The 20755-nt window shown below is 33.2% G+C and overlaps 1 protein-coding gene across 4 annotated transcripts in view; it reads left to right on the top strand.

The window, feature by feature from the left end:
* The window catches only part of LOC137616583 (uncharacterized), a 229293-nt gene extending 209572 nt beyond the window's left edge, over positions 1-19721 (top strand). For 2 of the 4 annotated variants that reach the window (XM_068346466.1, XM_068346467.1), the window contains exons 8-9: positions 11184-11334; positions 17789-19719. In XM_068346466.1, coding sequence (XP_068202567.1) covers positions 11184-11334; positions 17789-18453 — 816 coding nt within the window. In that variant the 3' untranslated portion in view covers positions 18454-19719. Of the gene's footprint in view, positions 1-11183; positions 11335-17788 lie in introns of all 4 variants that reach the window. The other 2 variants (XM_068346468.1, XM_068346465.1) reach the window with 2 other exon arrangements.
* Positions 19722-20755: the final 1034 nt, after the last annotated feature.

The raw sequence follows: 20755 nt of genomic DNA, 5'->3' as shown, positions 1-20755 counted from the left end.
CATCATTTCTTTCTTCCCAAGAAAGAAAAGATAATCTCTGTACATGTTACATGTATAGTTCTGTTATCATGCTACATTCGTTTTACTTGCTAATGTACTTAGTCATTTATTGAAAATAAATGTCTATTAGAATGTAATTGCGTCCTAATTCACCCGACAATTGCATGATTATAAGTCCAGAGTATGTACTCTTCATATATTTGTATGCTCACAAACAATGGATATAAGAAACACTGATAAGTATTTGGTAATATTCACAAACTACGAGACGGTTTGTACATCCAGTGTATACTTAAGTTTGTTCATACAATATATGCTTACCTTGAGACCCCTTTTTCTACTGTCTAGAATGACTCTTCCCTGTAGGGGGCAGGAAGCACTAACATCGTGTATGATTAGTGATAATGACGGATAACAGTAACGTCATTTGTCTCGATTAATCCAAATGATCATAGAAAGGTTGTCCCAAGGTTAAGGCACCAATGAAAATCCACAGATACATTGATGGTCTGGTAAACTTCCATCAGGACGACATGGCTTGAGCCCAAAAAACGGATTTTGAGCGAAGCAAAAAATCTATTTTTGGGTGAGATCGCCATGTCGTCCTGATGGACCCACCCTTCTTTTCTAAAAAGAAAAGATCTTCACAGTTTCCCTCCCTGAGGCACTGTATCTGTAGCACCACGCTCAATGCTACAAGGAATGTCCGCCATCTTGGGAATGGCGCTGTGGTGATGGTCAACAGTAGTACGAGAACGGGGGTAACCTTGTTACGGGCCCCCTTCTATTCTGCCATGTTCCCCTTGAAGCGTGAATGTTATTAGGGGTGCAGATTCCTATGTGGCGTGTCAAGAATACGTCCTCTGGTATGCGATATCCTTGAGAGAAATTTTAAGGATATTCGCTCCAGGAGTTAGAATTCTGGGACCTGAAAGTTGAATTCTCTGGGAATATCACTATAGTAACATATATCCCTTAGGAAGCTACTTTAGGAACTTCCATCAGGACGACATGGCAATCTCGCCCAAAAATAGATTTTTCGCTTCACTCAAAATCCTTTATAAATATATATTATATACTGTATATATATATATATATATATATATATATATATATATATATATATATATATATATATATATATATATATATATATATATATATATATATATATGCAGAAGAACCACAGGGAAAATGAAAATACGAAATATACGCTTAAGTCCTGACTAGTTTCGTGATACTTCCTCAGAGGAAGTATCACGAAACTAGTCAGGACTTAAGCGTATATTTCGTATTTTCTTTTTCCCTGTGGTTCTTCTGCATCTGAGCATCACGTTTTCCTGTGATTTTTACGCATATATATATATATATATATATATATATATATATATATATATATATATATATATATATATATATATATATATATATATTTGTATATCTATAGATATATCTATATCTGTATATATATTTCTATATCTCTATCTATCTATATATATATATATATATATATATATATATATATATATATATATATATATATATATATATAATATATATATGTGTGTGTGTGTGCATATATATATATATATATATATATATATATATATATATATATATATATATATATATATATATATATATGTATGTACAGTATGTATGTATATATGTCTCAAGATGACAGTAGACTGGGAGGAAAAAGGAAACAAAGAATTGACCGAACATTTTCATGTTATTATTACACCTCTTCAAGGTCTTATGATTTGAAAATACATTTAGAGTACAAAGAAACCTCTGTGATGATGTACAAGCAGAACAGGAATAACCAAACTATTTATAAACTACAGTAATTGTTTGAAATAAAATTTTACCACTAATTCTTCCAATTTGTACATGCTTGGGCTGGTGTTAGATAGTTCTTCAAATATTTTCTTGATCAAGCATGTTTCAATTATTTTTCTCTTAACAATATTGTTACAAAATATAAGTTCCTTTGCAGCTTTCCAAATGATAGCATAGTTGCAATCATTCATATGTTGAAAGAGGGTGTTAGCAATATTAACCGTTCGTACATTATAATTTATTTATGTTGTTTCTATTTTGTTTCTATGGCTTTTCCCATTTGCCCCGTATATTATTTTTTCACAGTGAGTGCAAGGAATTTTGTAAATACTCTACAGCCTTTTGTCTGCTTTGGAGAGTTTTTGTTTAAGTTATTCTTCAGTGTGCTGTTTCAAAAAATAACATTCATTCCAAATGATTTTAATATTCCCAGTAGGGGTACAAACTGTTTAAATAAAAAAAAGTAAAACAAGGAGTTTATCCACCTTAAAATTATTGTTGGAAACAAATACATAAATAGCTTTCCTTGCTTTTTGACATGCTTTGTGTATGAAATGGGATGGATACTTTTAGAATTGATGATATTTCATAAATTTTCTGAAGCTCAGCTTCAAGGAAATAAGGGAAACTTAACCCGCAGTTGCCGTAAAAACATTGATGAGAAAACCATAATTTTGGTTGATGGATGATGATTGAGAAAACCATCATTTTGGTTGATGGATGATGATTGAGAAAACTATCATTTTGAATGATGGATGATGATTGGAATAAAAATGTATACAGGAATTAACATTAATGATTTTTCTATACTGTACACTGAAGTAAAACATCTAAAAACAGCAGCTTGTGAAGTAAAACATCTAAAAACAGCAGCTTGTTATTGACTTTGATTTATAATGAAAACTCAATAGATTGTACAAATTCTAATCAATGGACCAAGCACAAAATGTATCGTCAACGTACCTGACTCAAAAAATACCTTAGGGTTGAATTCTGGGTAGGTGCTTTGTCTCAAAATATAACATGTCAATATTACTTGACAATGGAGATAGAGGAGTAAACCGACAGCCTTTTACAGACAACATTATAAGTTAAGAATAGAGTTAGTATCAACAATAATAGTATGTTTGACTAGTTTGTCTTCAAGCAACTCTAGTAAGTCATCCTCTGGTACTTTCGTAAATAATGATTTAACCTCAAAGCTTATTAACTTTATATCATAATTAAAATAAAACCTCCTTACCCTACAAATAGAATCTTCATTATTTTTCACAGATCATCCAGATATAGGTCCAAGAATAAGTGACAGCTGACTGACTAACCATTTGAATAATTTGTAAGTGCAAGACCTTAGGAAAGTTTCTTTGTAAATTTTGATTTCCCCATATAGATAAGGTAGAGATGGGCATTTGAATTTAGGTGTCAACTCCTAAGGATTCAAAAGTATCCCTTGATGTCTTTGTTAAATTAATCATTGTCTTTGTCTAATGGGCTTATAAGTAACTTTACATTGAACACCTCTACTTTAGTTTACTCTCATATCCATGTTACTCATTTTTTATTTCTTTTTTTTCTTTTTTTTCTCGAGTGTTAATCCCATCATTAGTCTTTCCATAGCTCTTTGAGTTGTAACTACCTTATGCTCTAAGGCTCCAAGTTTCTGATGCATAAGTTAAAACTTGTAGGACTATCTCATTAAATATTTTTCTTGTAGAAAATGGCAATTTACTTCTCATTAACTTTTTTTTTTTACCAAAAGCTCTCCATCTCAAGCCCATCCTTCTTTTAATTTCGGTCTCATATTCTGGGGAAACACTTACTGTCTGTCCTAAGTATGTACGTTCATTAGTAAACTCTTGAGGGTTCATCCATAACTCGAAGTTTTTTCTGCATTATCATTGAACAATATCTTAGTTTTATTCATATTCACTTTCATTTCTACATTTCTGCTTTCTCTATTCAAATCATGTATCATCTCTATCAATTCTCCCATGATTCACTAAACAGAACTGTGCCATCTGCAAATCTCAAGTTGTTAAGGTATTCCCCATTATTGCTTATTCCTATATTTTCCCAAACTAAATTCTTGAAATTCTTCTTGGCACACTGAATAATCTAACTCCTTTCACAATCAGAATTTGTTCAAAATCTTTATGTAGTATTATTGCTGTACTTCCCTTATAGATATCTTCAAGTGTGTTAATGTAAGATTCCTCTATTCCTTTTCTTTGAAGGGTTTTCATTACTGCTGAGGTTTTGACTGATTGAAAAGCTTTCTCATAGTCTATAAATGCCATACATGTGGTTTGTCATACTCTTTATTTTTACATTAGCTGAATAATTATATGGGTATGGTTAGTTGAGTACCCACTTCCACTTCTAAAGCCTGCCTGCTTTCCTGGTTGATTAAAGTCTAGCTGTCTTTCTATTGAACCTTATTATTGAAAGTAAATTTACTGGGCAGTAATCCTTCAGGTCTTTTGAACGTCCGTTTTTATAAATTTATTTAATGATCAAGTTTTTCCACGCTGTGGGCATATAGCATTCTTGCAAACAGTTTACGTAAAGTTCACCAAGTTTTACTACTATGAAATATCCTCCATCGATTATTAAATCAATTGTTGGGCCATCCACTCCTGCTGATTTTTCTCTTTTCATATCTTTTAATGCTTTCCTTACTTCTACTGTTAGTTTTGGTACCAGTTCAGGTGTTTCATTTATTTCTTTTGGCAAAGTTATTTCTTAACATCACTATTGTAAATCGTTTTACAGAAATCTGCTGCAATTTTTATCACTCCATCTCTTTTGTTGATAATATTTTAATTTTCAATGGCCCCCTGTTCCAAGTCTTCTTTTCATCAGTTTGATCCTTCTTCCTTCCCTTTTCTCCTCAGTTTTGATCTGATTGTGTTTACAAATGTCTTGGATTTTTAGTTTGTTTATTATTTGGGATAGTTTTGCTAATTTTATTCCATAATTTGGATTTTGCCTTCATTTCCAATCTTTTCATTATTAGATAAGGTTTCTTAGAGTTTTCTAGTAGTTTTCATTGATCTTCTTTAGGAAATTTTCTCTTGTGTTGATTCCAATACAAATATTATTAAATTACAGTTAATTTCTTCTATATGTGCTTCCATTTAATCATGTGGCCGGGAGCACCTATTTTGTATTACTTTTTTTAAATTAGTTTTTCTCTTTCCAAATATCTAGACAAATTTTATTTCTCCTCATTCTTTGGTTATATGAATTTAACTTCTGTAACACTATTACATCTTTAACTAAATCAACTTTTTCAATGAAAATAAAATCAATTTTATTTTTTGCTTCTCCATTTGGGCTTCTCCCCATCTACATTCTTTCTTCCTTATTGTAAAAAAAGGTGTTCATAATTTAAAGATTGTTTCTTTCAGCAAATTCTACAAGTATGTCTCATCTGTCATGTCATGTGCCTACTCCAAATTTACCTACTGCTGATTCTCCTCCCTTCTTTTGACCTGCTTTTAGCATTGAAATCTCCAAAAACAAATGTAAATTGAGCCTAGTGTTTATCGAAGTTATCTCATGATCTTCATAAAATGTTTCTGTTTCTTCCTGTGATGTTGGTGTATTTGTTTGAATAATTTTCAGTTTTTACTTATTTATTTTTTCAATAATCCTGTAATTATATCACCAATACTACTAAATTCTTATATGTTACTTGCAAGATCTTTATTAATAAGAAAACATTCCCTTTTCTTTATTCCTTTCATGTTCTCTGAAGCAAAATATAGAACTGTCTTTCAATTCTATATAAGATTCCCTAGTTCTTATAATTTCACTCAATGCTATGAAATCCCAATTTATTTCTTTTAGCTCCTCTAGTAACACAACAATAAATTTCTTCCCTAGACAAGGTCCCAATATGGTATGTTGCAAAATTCAGTTTTCAAAGGTAACCTGTTCTAGTCCAAAAGTTTTTAGCAACTCATTCATACATTGAGACAAATCTGCCCACCACCTTGGGCATTCATTGTTCCACTGCCACTGGTGACTGAATCCTGAGATAGGGTTGTTTTATTCATATCTGCATTATATATATATATATATATATATATATATATATATATATATATATACATATATATATATTATATATATATATATATATATATATATATATATATATATATATATATATATATATATACACAGTATGGATATACTGTATGTATATATATATATATATATATATATATATATAATGTGTGTATATATATCAGGATTATAATAGGATTTTCTCTTAAAAACTAAAAAAATATGTGACCAAGTTGTGGAATGATCTTCCTAATCACATTTTAGTAGTGTACTACTGTATACTGTATCTTTGTCAGTTTCAGAGAGCGATACTGTTTAATATACATTTATTTTTTTTTGGATAATCATCAAAACGTTAATTTCAACTTGATAAATCCACCGTTGCTGTAACCAATCAATTGATTTGAATTAAAAGGAAACAAAACTGACCATGTTTTCAAAATCAAATAATGCAGCTACATGACACGATTGTGACGTGACAAGTGACAGTGGGTGAAGCTACTACTGCCAAGCTCCGTAATGGTAAGTATAGTGTTCCCATACTGTAAAGATCTTTGGTAATATAAGGGAGGGGGAACATGACACATGTCAACCTTAGTTGTATTACTTACCATACCTCAGGAGCTTGGTACCCTCAATCTGCATACCTTTGTAGGAACAGGTTGTTAAAGACTGGCACTTACTGGATGATATCAAGAATAAACATATAATATTGTACTTTACCTGCAGAATATACTTTTAAATAGATGTTATGCACAAAACATGTATATGGATAATCCTTGCATTTGATCATTAGCGAGGGATGTCCATCATACAGGTAATGTTTTAGAACAAATAAATTTTTTTTTACACTCCACTTGATAAACCACTTCCTTGATATTAGATCCTCTGTGCCAACCCATCAGACTGGGCACAGGTGAATTAATCCATGAGTTTAACATTGAAATGTAAGTTTCAGGAAATTTAGGTTTGTTACCTACTTGTTATTTAATTTTTTTTAGTTATATGAAAAAATATGTTGGCAGGTTATTGTATAGATATTTCAAGATTATTTTTATGGTATTTATTGATATATTTACAAAACATTTAAAATTTACTTTGAAGCTACACTTACATTTTTTAAAGAAACCTAGTGTATGCTGTATTGGAAGGCTATACTGTATTACCATTGACTCACTTTGGAAGGTTCAACAATTTGAATTTTAAGTTATTGTCACATCACAGTTCAACTATTTTATTAAAACAAGTATCTGGTCATGGAACTGATGTTTGCAATTGAGAGCAGTGTGTTTTTAGTGACTTCTTTCTTAAAAGACAAATTATGCTGGTAAGTTGGTTTAATTGGATTAGTTAAAGCCACCTTATGATAGCAATAGCCACAACACAAGTGTGCTTATGGTTTGAAAGGTATAGGAGACAGGATATGGACCCCAACTCTGCACAACCAACAGAAGTGAGGTTAACATAGAGAACGATTCCTTATGCCAGTATATGTCTTTGCCTGAACATGATTTGTTCGAGTGATTCAGTGTTAGAGGGTCTAGAGGACTGATCTTGACCTCAAAATTCTGTCTCATCAACATAACTGATGTTATTTGAGTTAGGTGAGGAAATGTGAACAGTAAATTGGTGCAGGGAGAAAGATAGTCGGAAAGAGTTCATTCCATCTCTCCATAGCTAATCTTTTTAGTGGTTTCAATATATAGAGTAGCACCACATTTTAACAGACATAAGCTTATTGGGAGTCTACTTGTTAGTAAAACCTAGAGTCCATTAAACCCTGAATGCCCTCATAGGCTAGTATAAATAGTGACCTTTCCGGACACTGGATCTATGATACCATTGTTTGACCTATAATTTAATTCATTACTTTTAGATAAGTATTCAATTATGTCCAAATTATTCTTATCTTTCTTAGATATAGAAGATGTATAATATTGCTATATCATATATTGGTGGCCCAATAATATTTATTCACAGCTTGAATTGCTTAATTCTATTCGTGGTTGGGGGAGTGACAAGAGACTCTTTGATAACTCTGCTTATTGAATTCCAGATATTTATTCCAAAGACTTAGGAAGTGTCAGAAAGGCTAGGGTCTAGCATTGAGAGAGGAAGAAAAGAAGTTTGGCTATTTTTCTGTGGCCTACTTTAAAGATCTATATTAGGAGTCTGTTCCTTTTGTAGTTGCTGCTGACAAAGAGGTTATAAAACTATTGCATTTCATGATATTACAGCAATTCTTCCTCTTTAGATGTCACATATAAGTGCTATGATGAGATCACATGCAACCCATACTGCTGGTTATTGACTAATTATCATCATCATTTTGAAGGCCCTGCATTTTTATTCACAGCCTTGATAATCTCATTCTCTAATAACCTAGTGTTTTATGTCTCATTCTTCCTCTTCCACCTAAGCCTCAGTGTCTTCTTCAGTGGTATTGTCAACTGCACTGTTAAAAGCTACTGCTGAATGACTTATTAATCTCAATTGTAAGTCCATAGCTTCACCTGCTGTTATGTTCTGTTGTTTGCTTGTATTGTGTATTTAATTTACTTCAAACTGTAATAGCTTTAAAAGTCACCAGGCCCCAAGCCAGAGAAGTCATCTGCCCCTTCAATATCACAAAACAGGTTCTTCTTTGGTTTTTCATTGTTTTCTGTTTGATGCAGTTGCAAGCTATGGCTCAGTCTTTTAGGGTGGGAGCACATGGGTGGCGCTGTGGAGCTACGGTATCGCATCTGTGTGTGGCAGGGATGTGGCTTTCCATAGGTTTCCATTAATTAGAACAAAAGGCCACATTTGTCTTCATCTAACTAAAGCAGACCCAGTCTTTTGGAATATTGAAATCCATGATTTGCATACAATTTTAAAAAAACTCAAGGCCAGCTAGTCAAAGCTACCAAGAACCCTCATGAAAATCTCTGATTGAGAAAATCCTCAGGAGCTTGGAGAGATTATAATTTGCAAATGCTCACAAAAGCAATTGTCCTGGCTCTCCCTCCAAGAATATCCTATTAGCAAGAACTTAATATATTAGCAGAGCACTGAAGGAAGCCTGCCCTAAAGATATTACACTTACATGATACTTTTTATGATAAATAATATTTTGGCATTCTTACTTTCATTAGAGAGGCCACCATGTTTAAACAGTGCAGTATTTGAGTCATGCATTTCTTATGCTCCCTTGGATTAATGTATTTGTGCTTACATTGTCGTTGAGTTTTAACTATTTTTACAGATGCTTTATTTTCAGGGCCAGTCCGTTAGTTATTGAAAGCTTATTATCATCATCAAAATTTCCATGTAAGCTCCAACCTTAATGAGGTTAGACATGAAATGATTTCTTTTCACTTTCTTATGGCTTGTAGACTGCTCTGCATTCCCATAATTGCATCAGGCTTATATCTTTATTTATCCCCTTTTGTCATGATTTCCTGGGTATCTTGAAGGTCTTTGTCCTACCCTTTCCATATTTATATAGTACTTTTCTGACCAACTGTACCCCCATCTTTTCTCAGTTTTCAGCCTTTCCCCCTCTCATTCATGACAAGATCGACCCTTTTAGCTCCAACCTTGTATCTTAACAATCTGAGGTCACACCTGTTCAAGATCTTTCCCATTTTCCTGGTCAGTGCCCATGGTTTTGCTGCATAGAGGATAAAAGTTTTGTACATTCCTCTTAAGTGTTTGACCCATATACAAATTGTATGTCTTTATTTGCCAGTATTGAAGCTATTTCTTTCATTTCGTCCATGCTGCTGCCACCATGCTGTTACTGCTTTCTCATTCTTGCTTTACTATCCAATATATCTCTAGGGTTATAAAATTCCTATTATTTCTCCCAGGTTCCTAGCTCCTCTGTATTCCATATTTTTTATTTCAGTATTTTGAATTTTATTTTTATAGTCTCACATATATAAATATTTTAATCCATAGCACATCTTGTGACACCATCTGTTACATATGGTACATAGTAGAGAGTTCACCCTGAAACCTATTCTGCTACAACCACTTGGCCTCTATCCTTGGTTATGATATCCATAATTTTGAGGTTCCTCAGTAGCCTCTCTTTTCACAACTTTTTTTTCTCATCATTTTGTATTGTGGACAAGAGAAACTTTCTTTGGCATTTGCAGAGAGCAAATAATTGGGATGAGTTGCATCATCATTACTTATGTTGTTTCCAATGTTAATAATGATGGTAATTAAGTATTTAAATTAACTAGGGTACCACAATAGTACCATATGGAAGACAGGAAACAATAGTTTTAAGGCTAAAAATACTCAATTACATCAATAAAAACTATATGTTGGACCATTAAAAGGTAACTAAGTAACTTGGGATTTTAAAATCGGAAAAACTCTAGACTATCAATGGTTGTCAAGGTTTTCCTAGACATATGAAATAGAGTCTGAAAGAGTATCACAATGACTAAGCTATTTTTTTTTGGTCTTATGACTATTTGAATCATCTACACTAAAATTAATGTTGAAAATTACCACCTGTTAGTTCAAGACTAGCTCTGACAATTTATTTATAGATTTTTGTCATTGGCTGAACTGAGTTTTGATATCTATTTGGTTTACTATGAGTTTGCAGCTTGTTATATTAACCCTCAAAGTGAATTTTCAACCAAGTTTTATGACCAAAGAAAAATATTGAAATATTATATACAGATTATATATATATTAAATATATATATATATATATATATATATATATATATATATATTTAATTCATAAATATGCAGTCTTATTAAATATAACAAATTTATTGCATTATAAGTCTTTTCCATCGACAAATTTTATGGAATTTCAATTTATTACAATTTGAGTTTCTGTGGTTGATGCCAAACATCTGAAGACTACTTTTTTGCCTTTTCTATATTTTCAAAGGCAACCATGGGTTTGCATTGATCTGATGAGGAACCATGTTTAAACTTGGATGTAGTGCCAAACAATGTATTGAATCCCTATGCTTAAGTATTGCATATTGTTCCTTTTGAATTATGTTTTTTCCCGTACACAATACTATGTAGAGTATATAAATGGAAGTGCTTATTAGATAACTATTGTTACTAAGTTTGCATTTACTCTGAGTTGACTATAAGTTGAACAAGATATATCTGAAGATTGAAGATAAATATTTATAGGGATAAGCTCTGTATATTTAGAGTAAATAGCAGCAGTTTATTAAATAGTACATGAAGCCAAAGTTTAGGAACACTTTTATATTGTAATCATTTCCTTTGCAAACCAGGGTTCAGAAACCAGAAGTGCTGCAGAACGAGAAGCTAATACACTTGCACAGCTAGCTGCTTTGGAGGAGGAGCTGAGGACACTAAGACTTGCCACATCTATACACCATACAGTGTACGACGGGGATGAAATAGGCCAGTCATCTTCTCAAGGTATAATAATATTAATTTTCTTTGTGAAATACTAGTTTACTAGTGATTCTGTTAGTTAATGTAAATTAGAAGATTCAGCATAGAAATATGCATGCACATACATTACACATCCACACACATTATATGTATATATATATCGTATACTGTATGTATATGTATATATATGTATGTATGTGTATATATATATATATATATATATATATATATATATATATATATATATATATATATATATATATATATATATATATACACATATACATATGGATGAAAATCAACACAATATTGGGTTCAAATAAAAATAAATTTCTACCTCATACTTGGGATATATATACTGTATATATATATATATATATATATATATATATATATGTGTGTGTATATATATATATATATATATATATATATGTATATATATATATATGTATATATATATATATATATATATATATATATGATAAATTTTGCACATTTTTACGTGTTTTTCATATTCAAATAAGCCATATATATTTTTTTTTAAATATATATGGCTTATTTATATATATATATATATATATATATATATATATATATATATATATATTTTATATATGTACATATATATATATATATATATATATATGTATATATATATATATATATATATATATATATATATATATGTATATATATAAATGTATATATATATATAAATGTATATATATATATATATATGTATATATATATATATATATATATATATATATATATATATATATATATACAGTATATATATTCTTACTAAGCTGGTCTAGTGTAGAGTAAATATTTTATTCCTGTATTTCATTTGTGTATTTAAGAGGTGTATAGCCAACTCATAAGATGAGTTCCTCTATTGTAGTTTTAAGTATTTGTATTTAAATTGCATAAGACTTTCTCCAATAATTTCATTGTATTTCTTATTCAAGTCAGTGTATGAAGATTTACGTTAGTTTTAAGAATTAACTTTTTATTTCACGTACAGTATTTTGTTACGATGTCTTATGGAATCTAGATTAAGTGTTCTGTACCAACCATATGAGGTATGAACGAGGCCGTATGTAATTTTTTTATGTTTATATGAGGTATTGCGTCATGTGTGTGAGAGATTACGCAATTCTTATATTTTCCACGTGTTTAGAATGTTGTTGAAAACCACAAAGTTAGTTTTATTTTTTTATTGTTCCAAGGAGGGAGGTGGGCTGAGTTAGCTGGGAGAGGGGAGTTAGCTGGGATAGGGTTGCCTTGCAAGCGAGGTTAGATCTGTTTGATAGTCTCAGTTGGCAAATGTTACTCCCCTAAGCCTGTCCCCAAGCCACGAGAATAATCTATTTAGAATCATCTAGAAGTTTTTAAGTTTATGTATATACGCCCCAGGAATGGAATAGCAGCAGAAGACATCCAGCCTATCCCTTTGTAAGAGCCAAAGTTTGCCTCTCTTTCAGGTTCCTCAGCATGTGCCCTTTCGAAAGTGAATAAGTTTTTATCCAACATGTATCGTGTGTAGTGAGTTCAAAGATTGACCACTCCTTTGAAAGACATTTCATAAGTATTGCATTACTGTAAGTACTTGCTAGTATACATTTTTGTAAGGGGCCCTATGAGTTTAGGTTAAAACAGTGATGTGTATTTATATTGCTATCTGTGCGGAACCCTCGTGTGAGCTAAAAACACGTAAGTTTATCAGTTACTTTTATGTAAATTTCAATAAGAGTTTAATCATTAGAGTGTTAAAGTGTTAACTATTTTCATTAATTATCAAGATTAAATATTTGTGTAAAATTTAATTTCCAATGAAACAAGCAATTATATATTTTTTAGGGTGTAATATTTTCTTGTCTTAGTCTAAGGTTTAGTTGAGATTTGACATTTTGAGTGATTCATTTTGGTAATAAATTTTGGTATTGATATTGTAAATTTTTATAGAATATTTATTTTTGTAAAGTGTGTATTATTTCGATAACCAGTATTTCTTACGGAGCTTTCTTGTAATCCCTGACTAAGAATCTAAGAGGTTGTTTTGAATGTACGTAAGAGACCTTTGGATATTCAGTGATTTTGTATATTGCCGACTGGGAGGTATATAATTTCTCAGAACTCGGGTATTATTCAAGTGTAACAGATTTATGTAAAAACGAACAGGTGAGTTTAGAACTCGGGAGGTTATGTAATTTTCCAGCTGTAATATATAATATATTTTTGGTGCCCAGACTCAGGGCTATAATAAATATTTTTGGTGCCCAGACCCATGGGATCAAGCGAGTCTGTTTTAAATGTTGGTGATAATAGGGCTGTGTTTTCATTAAAGGTTTGAATAATTTAGTGTTGATAGGATTCTTTGTATTGTTAGGGTATAGTTTTTTGGAGAGGTAAAAATATTTTGTAAAAGTACAAGATGGCACAGTATAATATCCAAATACAGTATTTGGAAAACCCAAATGTTCAGGAATTGTCAGAAGTTAATGTAACTAAGGCTCAGTGGCTCTTTGTTTTAATTGCATTTGGTGGCCATGCAACAGCTGGAATGATTAAAGCTCAAATCAAGTGTCTAGCCTTAAAAACAATGATAAACTCGGGAAAGTTGTTGGAAGAAAATATAGTAACAGCTCGTGAACTGTTGGAGGAAACTGAAGCAGAATTCACAGTAAAGCAAGGATCAGCTGACTTAGGAACCGAAGGAATGAAAGCAGACAGGAATGTAGCGTGAACTGTTGGAGGAAACTGAAGCAGAATTCACAGTAAAGCAAGGATCAGCTGACTTAGGAACCGAAGGAATGAAAGCAGACAGGAATGTAGAGGCTGATTTTTGACGAATTGCAGCGGAAGAAAATTTTATCAAGTTGAAGATGATGGTAAAACAAGAAGAAAGAGAGAGAAGAAAGGAAGAAAGAGTTGCAGAAGCCAAAGAGATTGCAAAACATGTGAGGGAAATGGAATCTAGAGAAATTGCAAGACGGGAAGAAAGAGAGAGAGAAGAAGCAAGACGAGAAGAAAGAGAGAAAGAACGAGAAGAAAAAGAGAAGGCAACAGAAATTGCAAGACACGGAAGGGAATTGGAGCTGTTGAATGCTCGTGCAAAGTCAGCAACACAGACAGAGATGACCCCTGCTTTGCACAATCCCGTATTTAATGTGACGAACGTCCAGAGGTTAATTCCAAAATTCACAGAAGCAGCTCCCGATGAATTCTTCGAACATTTTGAAACGGTCGCATCGACGATGGAATGGCCAGAAGATAAATGGTCTGTGTTATTGTAGAGTGTCCTCATTGGGAAAGGACACAGTGCTTATCTTTCCTAAACTCAGGACCAGAGGAAGGAGTATCAAGAAGTGAAGATGAGCATGCTACAAGTGTATCAGATGACCCCTGAATATTATAATGAAAGATTCCAAAGTTTGCTGAAGGACGAGAAGATTTCCTGGATTACACTTATAAGGTACGACGATGTTTTAAGAGATAGATAGAGACTGCTAACGTGAGAGAGATGGCTGATGTAGAAGAATTAATAGTGCTGGAACAATATCTACAAGGAATTCCTTAACAAATTCGAACGTTCTTGAGAGAGAGAGAGGTGAAGAAACTTAAAGCCACTTCACAGAGTGAAGATTATATTTTCAGTCATAAACCCTCTTCGGATATGAAGTTTCAACCGTCGTTCCGACCAAGTGTGAAGTATTCGCCGAACCATGGAAACCATTTCAGTAATAACTATGTGAACAAGTTCAATAGTTACAGCGGAAGTAGCACTTGTACTGTTGGAAAGCAGAATGCGATAGTACCACAGCAACAATCGTTGAATCGTCCTCCTTCAAGTATCGTGAGAGACTTGCAGAAGATTGATATTGTGTGTTATAAGTGTGGCAAGAGAGGCCTTACCATTAAGGAATGGTGGTTGAACTAACCGAAAGCAGTCGCCCAAGTATAATTCAACTTCACAGAATGTAAAGACGAAGAAACAATCTGGAAAGGACGAAGAGGAAAATAAACCAGCTAATATTTACACGACGAACAGGACAAACCCAAACAGCGTCGATGCCTGTAAACCATATATTTATGAAGGTATGAGAGCAGCAATGGATGGGAGTGAGCAAATCCCGGTTAAGATATTGCGTGACACTGGTTATAACCATAGTGTAGTGACACGAGGTGTACACCCGTTGGTAGAACAGTCTCTCGCAGGAGACTCGGTCATTTTGAAGGGAATAGGAGGTAAGGAGGTTACCCCTATTTGCCATTTGAAACTGTCATGTGAGTTGGTAACAGGTCATGTTGCTTTTGCGGTAAAGGATTCATTGGCTGTCGAAGGAGTAGACGTCCTGCTGGGTAATGAGGTTGGTGGAGCGCCGTTAGTGCCTTGTCCCATTGTAACGGAGCAACCATTGAAGTATAGTCCTACGACTGAACTTGAAAAGACTACCCGTATCTGTTTCCTAGTTGTGTGATGACTAGGAGTATGACGAAGAAAGTGGTTGAAAAAAAAGGAAAAGAAACCAAAGGAGTGATGAACTTGGAGGATTTGTTTCCCCCATTTTATTGAGCACGCAGTTGATTAACCCTTCTACCCCCAATGGACCTACAGGTACGTTTCACAAAACTCATCCCTTAACCCTCGTGGATGTACCGGTACGTCCTTGCAAAAAACTGCTATTTGCATTTTTTTTTTCAGATTTTTGATAACTTTATGAGAAACGTCAGGCATTTTCCAAAATAATGAGACCAACCTGACCTCTCTATGATGAAAATCAAGGCTGTCAGCGCAATCTAAAAAAAAAATATTGCAAAACATGTTTGAAAAAGAAAAACGCCTGGGGGTTAAGGGTTGGAAAGTTCCAAATAGCATTGGGGGTAAAAGGGTTAATTGTTATCTCAAGCTTCAAAGAAAGGTTGATAATTCTGGTTCTCATTTAGTCTTTAAGCTTTTTATAGCTCAAAGAAGTTACCTAACCTAGTTTAAATTACGATTTAATTTCCTGCCTTGAGCCCATTATTAATGCTAATAGATGAAAATCTTTGAATGCAAAATTTGCAAGCTGGTTTGCCAAGGAAATGTGTGTGGGCAATAAAGTAGGAATTGCTCTTGAAATAGTACTCTCATTTGCAGATTCTATATCAGGGGCTACAGTTGTAAAACATCCGGATTCCACTCCAATAGGTGTTTACGAAGAATTTCCAACCGGACTCAAAGATCTTATTGAAAACACTATAGCAGTCCTTCCCTTCAAATTCCTGTAGGTGGGAGACTTCCCTACTTCTATCTATCACATTTAAGAAAGCTTTCATCCCAATCCATGGGTGCTAGCTGTACTGTACTCACAGAAGACTACCAGACTCCTCTAACCTCCAATCTTCTCTTGTCCATGGAGCCAGTTATGCATCCAATTTATCTAGCCCATACAGTTACAAGTTAGATTTTATAACTCGAGAAAGATATGATAGAGGAGGTCTTAACTGTTTCGGGATGTTCTAATAGGTTATTTTTAGTTCCCTAAACTCCAAGCGGTTGGATACTGGTTCTAGATGTCTCGCCTCTCAACAGGTTTATGGTTCTCATAAAATTTTTTTATGAACATACCCTCGACAGTTGTGGGGGTGTTATAGATAAAAGATTGGATGCTTTCAATAGGCCTCTCAGATGCATATTTTCACATTCCTATTCGTGTCAATTTGAAGAGTTATCTTCATTTCTTCAAGGGCTCAAAGGTTTAACAATTCAAATAACTCTATTGGTTCCAGGACAGCCACTGAGGTGTTCACTAGGTGATAACCCCACCTCGAAATGGTTAAGAATTCTGGGGCTAAGAGTTCTTTTGTACCTGGAAGATTGGCTATTTCTGAGCAATTTGTTGGAAAGAATTTTGGTTCAGCTAGTGTGGTTCGTCAAGTTACTAGGTTGGTTGGGGATCTTGGTTTATTTGAAGTATCTTCTGGGTCTGACTAGGAGATTCCATATTTAGAAATGATAATAGTAAGTTTCTTTTTTTTTTATATATATATAAAAGAATTTAGTACTTCTTTTGTTGCAAAAGTAAATTTTGATAGCTCAAACTTCCAGAGAAGAAGCAATATGAACATTTGGTGAGTATAGAAATAACCAATTTTATTATTCAAATTTAATTTTTATTTTTTTTTTCTAATATCCATAATTTCTATTTTCATAAATTTTCTTGTTTGTTTAGGAGTTATCCCTATTATTGAACCAGATTACATAGTTAAGGCAATTGACTATAATGGACTGTGTCAAACTTTTCCTCTGATATTTATTTAAATCAATTGTCGTCTTATTTTCAAAGTATTCCTGCAAGGACAGTTTGTCATTTATGAGATGCTGCTCTTTTTAGTATGGTGGATTCAAAGTATTGATTTTTTTTTAAGTTTACCTGTACTGCACATTTGCAAAAAAAAATGTAAAGTAATATGTACATTTTTTTATTTCCAGGCATCAGTCGTGTGTCAGCTGAATACATGGAAGGATTGTGTACCCAACTTCAGGAGAGTGAAGTGTCACGGTGGCAGTTGCACGAACAATGCACTCGTTTGGAACGCTTAGTCAATGTTCTTCGAAAGAAAGTCAATGGCCTTAGTACTTTGGAAACCACAGGCCTCCAAGAAGGTACCAAATTAACTTTAGTGGATTTTACTCTTCTCAGACCAAACTCAGATGGTCCTCCTAACTCAACACAGCCTCACCTCCCCACATCTACCTCTTCTGAAGGGGAACACAAGGATAGTATGTCATCTTTAGAAAGCATTGAAACTGCTTCAGCATCATCTTGGAGGAGAGGCGATGTCCCATACTCGAGTCATTCCCCTACAGTCCTCCATTCCAACAGCCTATTGCATCATGAAAGTAGCACAAGCTCAGCCCCCAATTCTCATTATGGCCATCATGGAAACTTTGTTAATTCCACTTTATACCAATCCCACTCTAATTCTGAGAAATCAGTCCCCATTAATCCCAGTCCCTCAAGCTATTCATCTTCATCAAGTACTGCCCCTCATATTTCCCCTCATCATAGACAGCAGGGCTCAAGTGACGTTGCTGAGTGTGACCCTCATAACATTCCTGGTATTACAATTGTGGGTCCTATAACTGAACTTTGAGTTTGTCTGTTTAGAAATAACTGAAGCTCAATATTAATATTTTAATCAAATAGTTAAAACTCAGCATACTTTACAAGTATGCTTTATTCAGGTTTCTTAAATGAAGTATTGAAACAGAAGAATATAAGGTAATTACTCTTAGACGTAATTCATTATATTCCATAGCATCTCTGACTGGTCATGAATACATATTTTGACTATTGGTAACTTCCATTCTCCGTCCTTTGTCGTACTTATATGTGTGATACACCTGCCTTGCATGGTTTTTCATCATGGTTTCCTAGTATGGTGCTTTTTGAAAATATATTGACATGGATCAGGATTTGAATATTAATAGTGAAAAGGCCTCTACAATCTAAGGCCTTGACAGTATAAAGATGCTATTTGAAAATAAGACTTTGCTCTTCTCTCCAGATTTCAATTGGTTTAAAAAACTGGAACAAGGCTTTTACCATCTTTGCCAAGATTTTTAGTGTATTTCTTTTACTGTACCTACCTGTAATGTATGTCAGAATGTATATGGTCAAAACAAAGATTCAAATTCTTCTTATATGTAAATTTCATATATAATCTAGTTTTATAATTTGAATATTGCAAGTAATTTCAGTATGATTTATTCTCTACACTTTACCAGGATCAAGTAGAATAAAATTTTAAGTATTTTTTAAAACTTGCCACTCCTGGTTATTTGAATAGTATACAGAATTATTTTATCAAAGATTAGATAAGGCATGCAAACATACACAAATTATTGTTTTACAAGAATCTCAAGTTAGATAATTTTGAAGAGTAGGCTACTCGGGGATGTAGTTAGCATTACTTTCTAATTACTTAGCCACTTACCACTATTGTCCAAGTAGTATTGAGTGGTCAGAAATTTCTTGTTTTTTCTTGTGTTATACTGTGTTTTTTATATTTTGCGTGAAGGAACAAACATTAATTTCTTTTAATTAATTAATTAATGACATGTTCAAGTTTACTTGATTCATTATTTTTAAGTTACCTTTTAGTAATTGTTGCTTAGATCTTGCACTTTTCTGTGACATCTTTTATTGTTATGAATTTCCTTTGGTTTTTAATTAACTTTTGTCTCTGGAAGCTTGTAGTGTTGATATACTCCGTAAAATTAAGAAATCTCCCATTGTCTTTCCCTCCAATACACTAATACATCTTGTAAAGCAATGAGATCAGCATCTAACCATAATAACAGGCTGTGCATGAAGTTTTGCTTCTTCAGTCTAAAAGTTGACTCTGAAGCATCCAGACGTGTGGTCCGAAACTCCAGATGTTGGATTTTTTTGTCGTTTTTATAGCTATTTTAGTGGTTTTAAGATCTCCTTTCCAAATATCAGCATCTAACAATAACAACATGCTGTGCATGAAGTTTTGCTTCTTCAGTCTAAAAGTTGACTCTGAAGCATCCAGACGTGTGTTCCGTAACTTCACATGTTGGGTTTTTTGTCATTTTTATAGTTATTTTAGTGGTTTTAAGATTTCCTCTCCGGATTTATTAGAAATTATTGCACTCTTTTGCATAGAAATGGTTTTTGGGTGATAATGATCCATATTCTTTTTGTCCTATGCCTGGAATTTTTCTTTAAGATTTAGAGAGTCTTGTTCCTTTCTGCAAAGTATGTTCAAAGCATAAAAGAAGTTAGGTTGCTTGTAGAGTGAATGATGACAATTAAACCAATCCAGCCTTTGAATTCACTCTTTTGGACACCTAGAATTTGCTAAGTAGAAGACCAAGATGGTAGCCTGTATCCTGCTATCCCTCCCGTCACTAAACTAAGGGCCTGAAAGCAACCGCATAACCCTTATTTGCTGAGATGGTCATCTTAATTTCATATCACACCTCTCAATGAAACATGCGCCTCTTAACTCTCATTTTATTATGCAGTTGGTGTGGTAAATTGGATGATGCATTTGTGCCATAGTGTTACTTTTAAATGAATCTGTTAAAGATTCCCTAAAACTATTAAATTGTGGCATGTGTGAATGGCTGTGTGCATCATTTCCTTACTAAAGGAGGTGGTTGTTTATTAAGGGCATAGTTTTCCTTAACCTGTAAAAGCTGTTCATTCTTATTTGGGCAATTTTACGGACAGTAAATGTGGTTTTTTATTCTGGGGATAGTTTTCCTTGACCGGTAAGAGCCATTCGATATTATTTGAATGAGTCTACAGGCAATATAGGTAATGTGCCTAATGTGTTTTGTGGTATGAGAATTGCAACACAACTACTGTCCAAGAATGAAATATTAAGTATTATTTCATAATGAAGCTCAAAAAGAATGGATCCA

This window comes from Palaemon carinicauda, chromosome 22 (assembly GCF_036898095.1).
Source record: "Palaemon carinicauda isolate YSFRI2023 chromosome 22, ASM3689809v2, whole genome shotgun sequence".
Classification (NCBI taxonomy): domain Eukaryota; kingdom Metazoa; phylum Arthropoda; class Malacostraca; order Decapoda; family Palaemonidae; genus Palaemon; species Palaemon carinicauda.
Note: the sequence above shows the minus strand (reverse complement) of the source record. Positions and strands in the feature narration are given on the sequence as shown.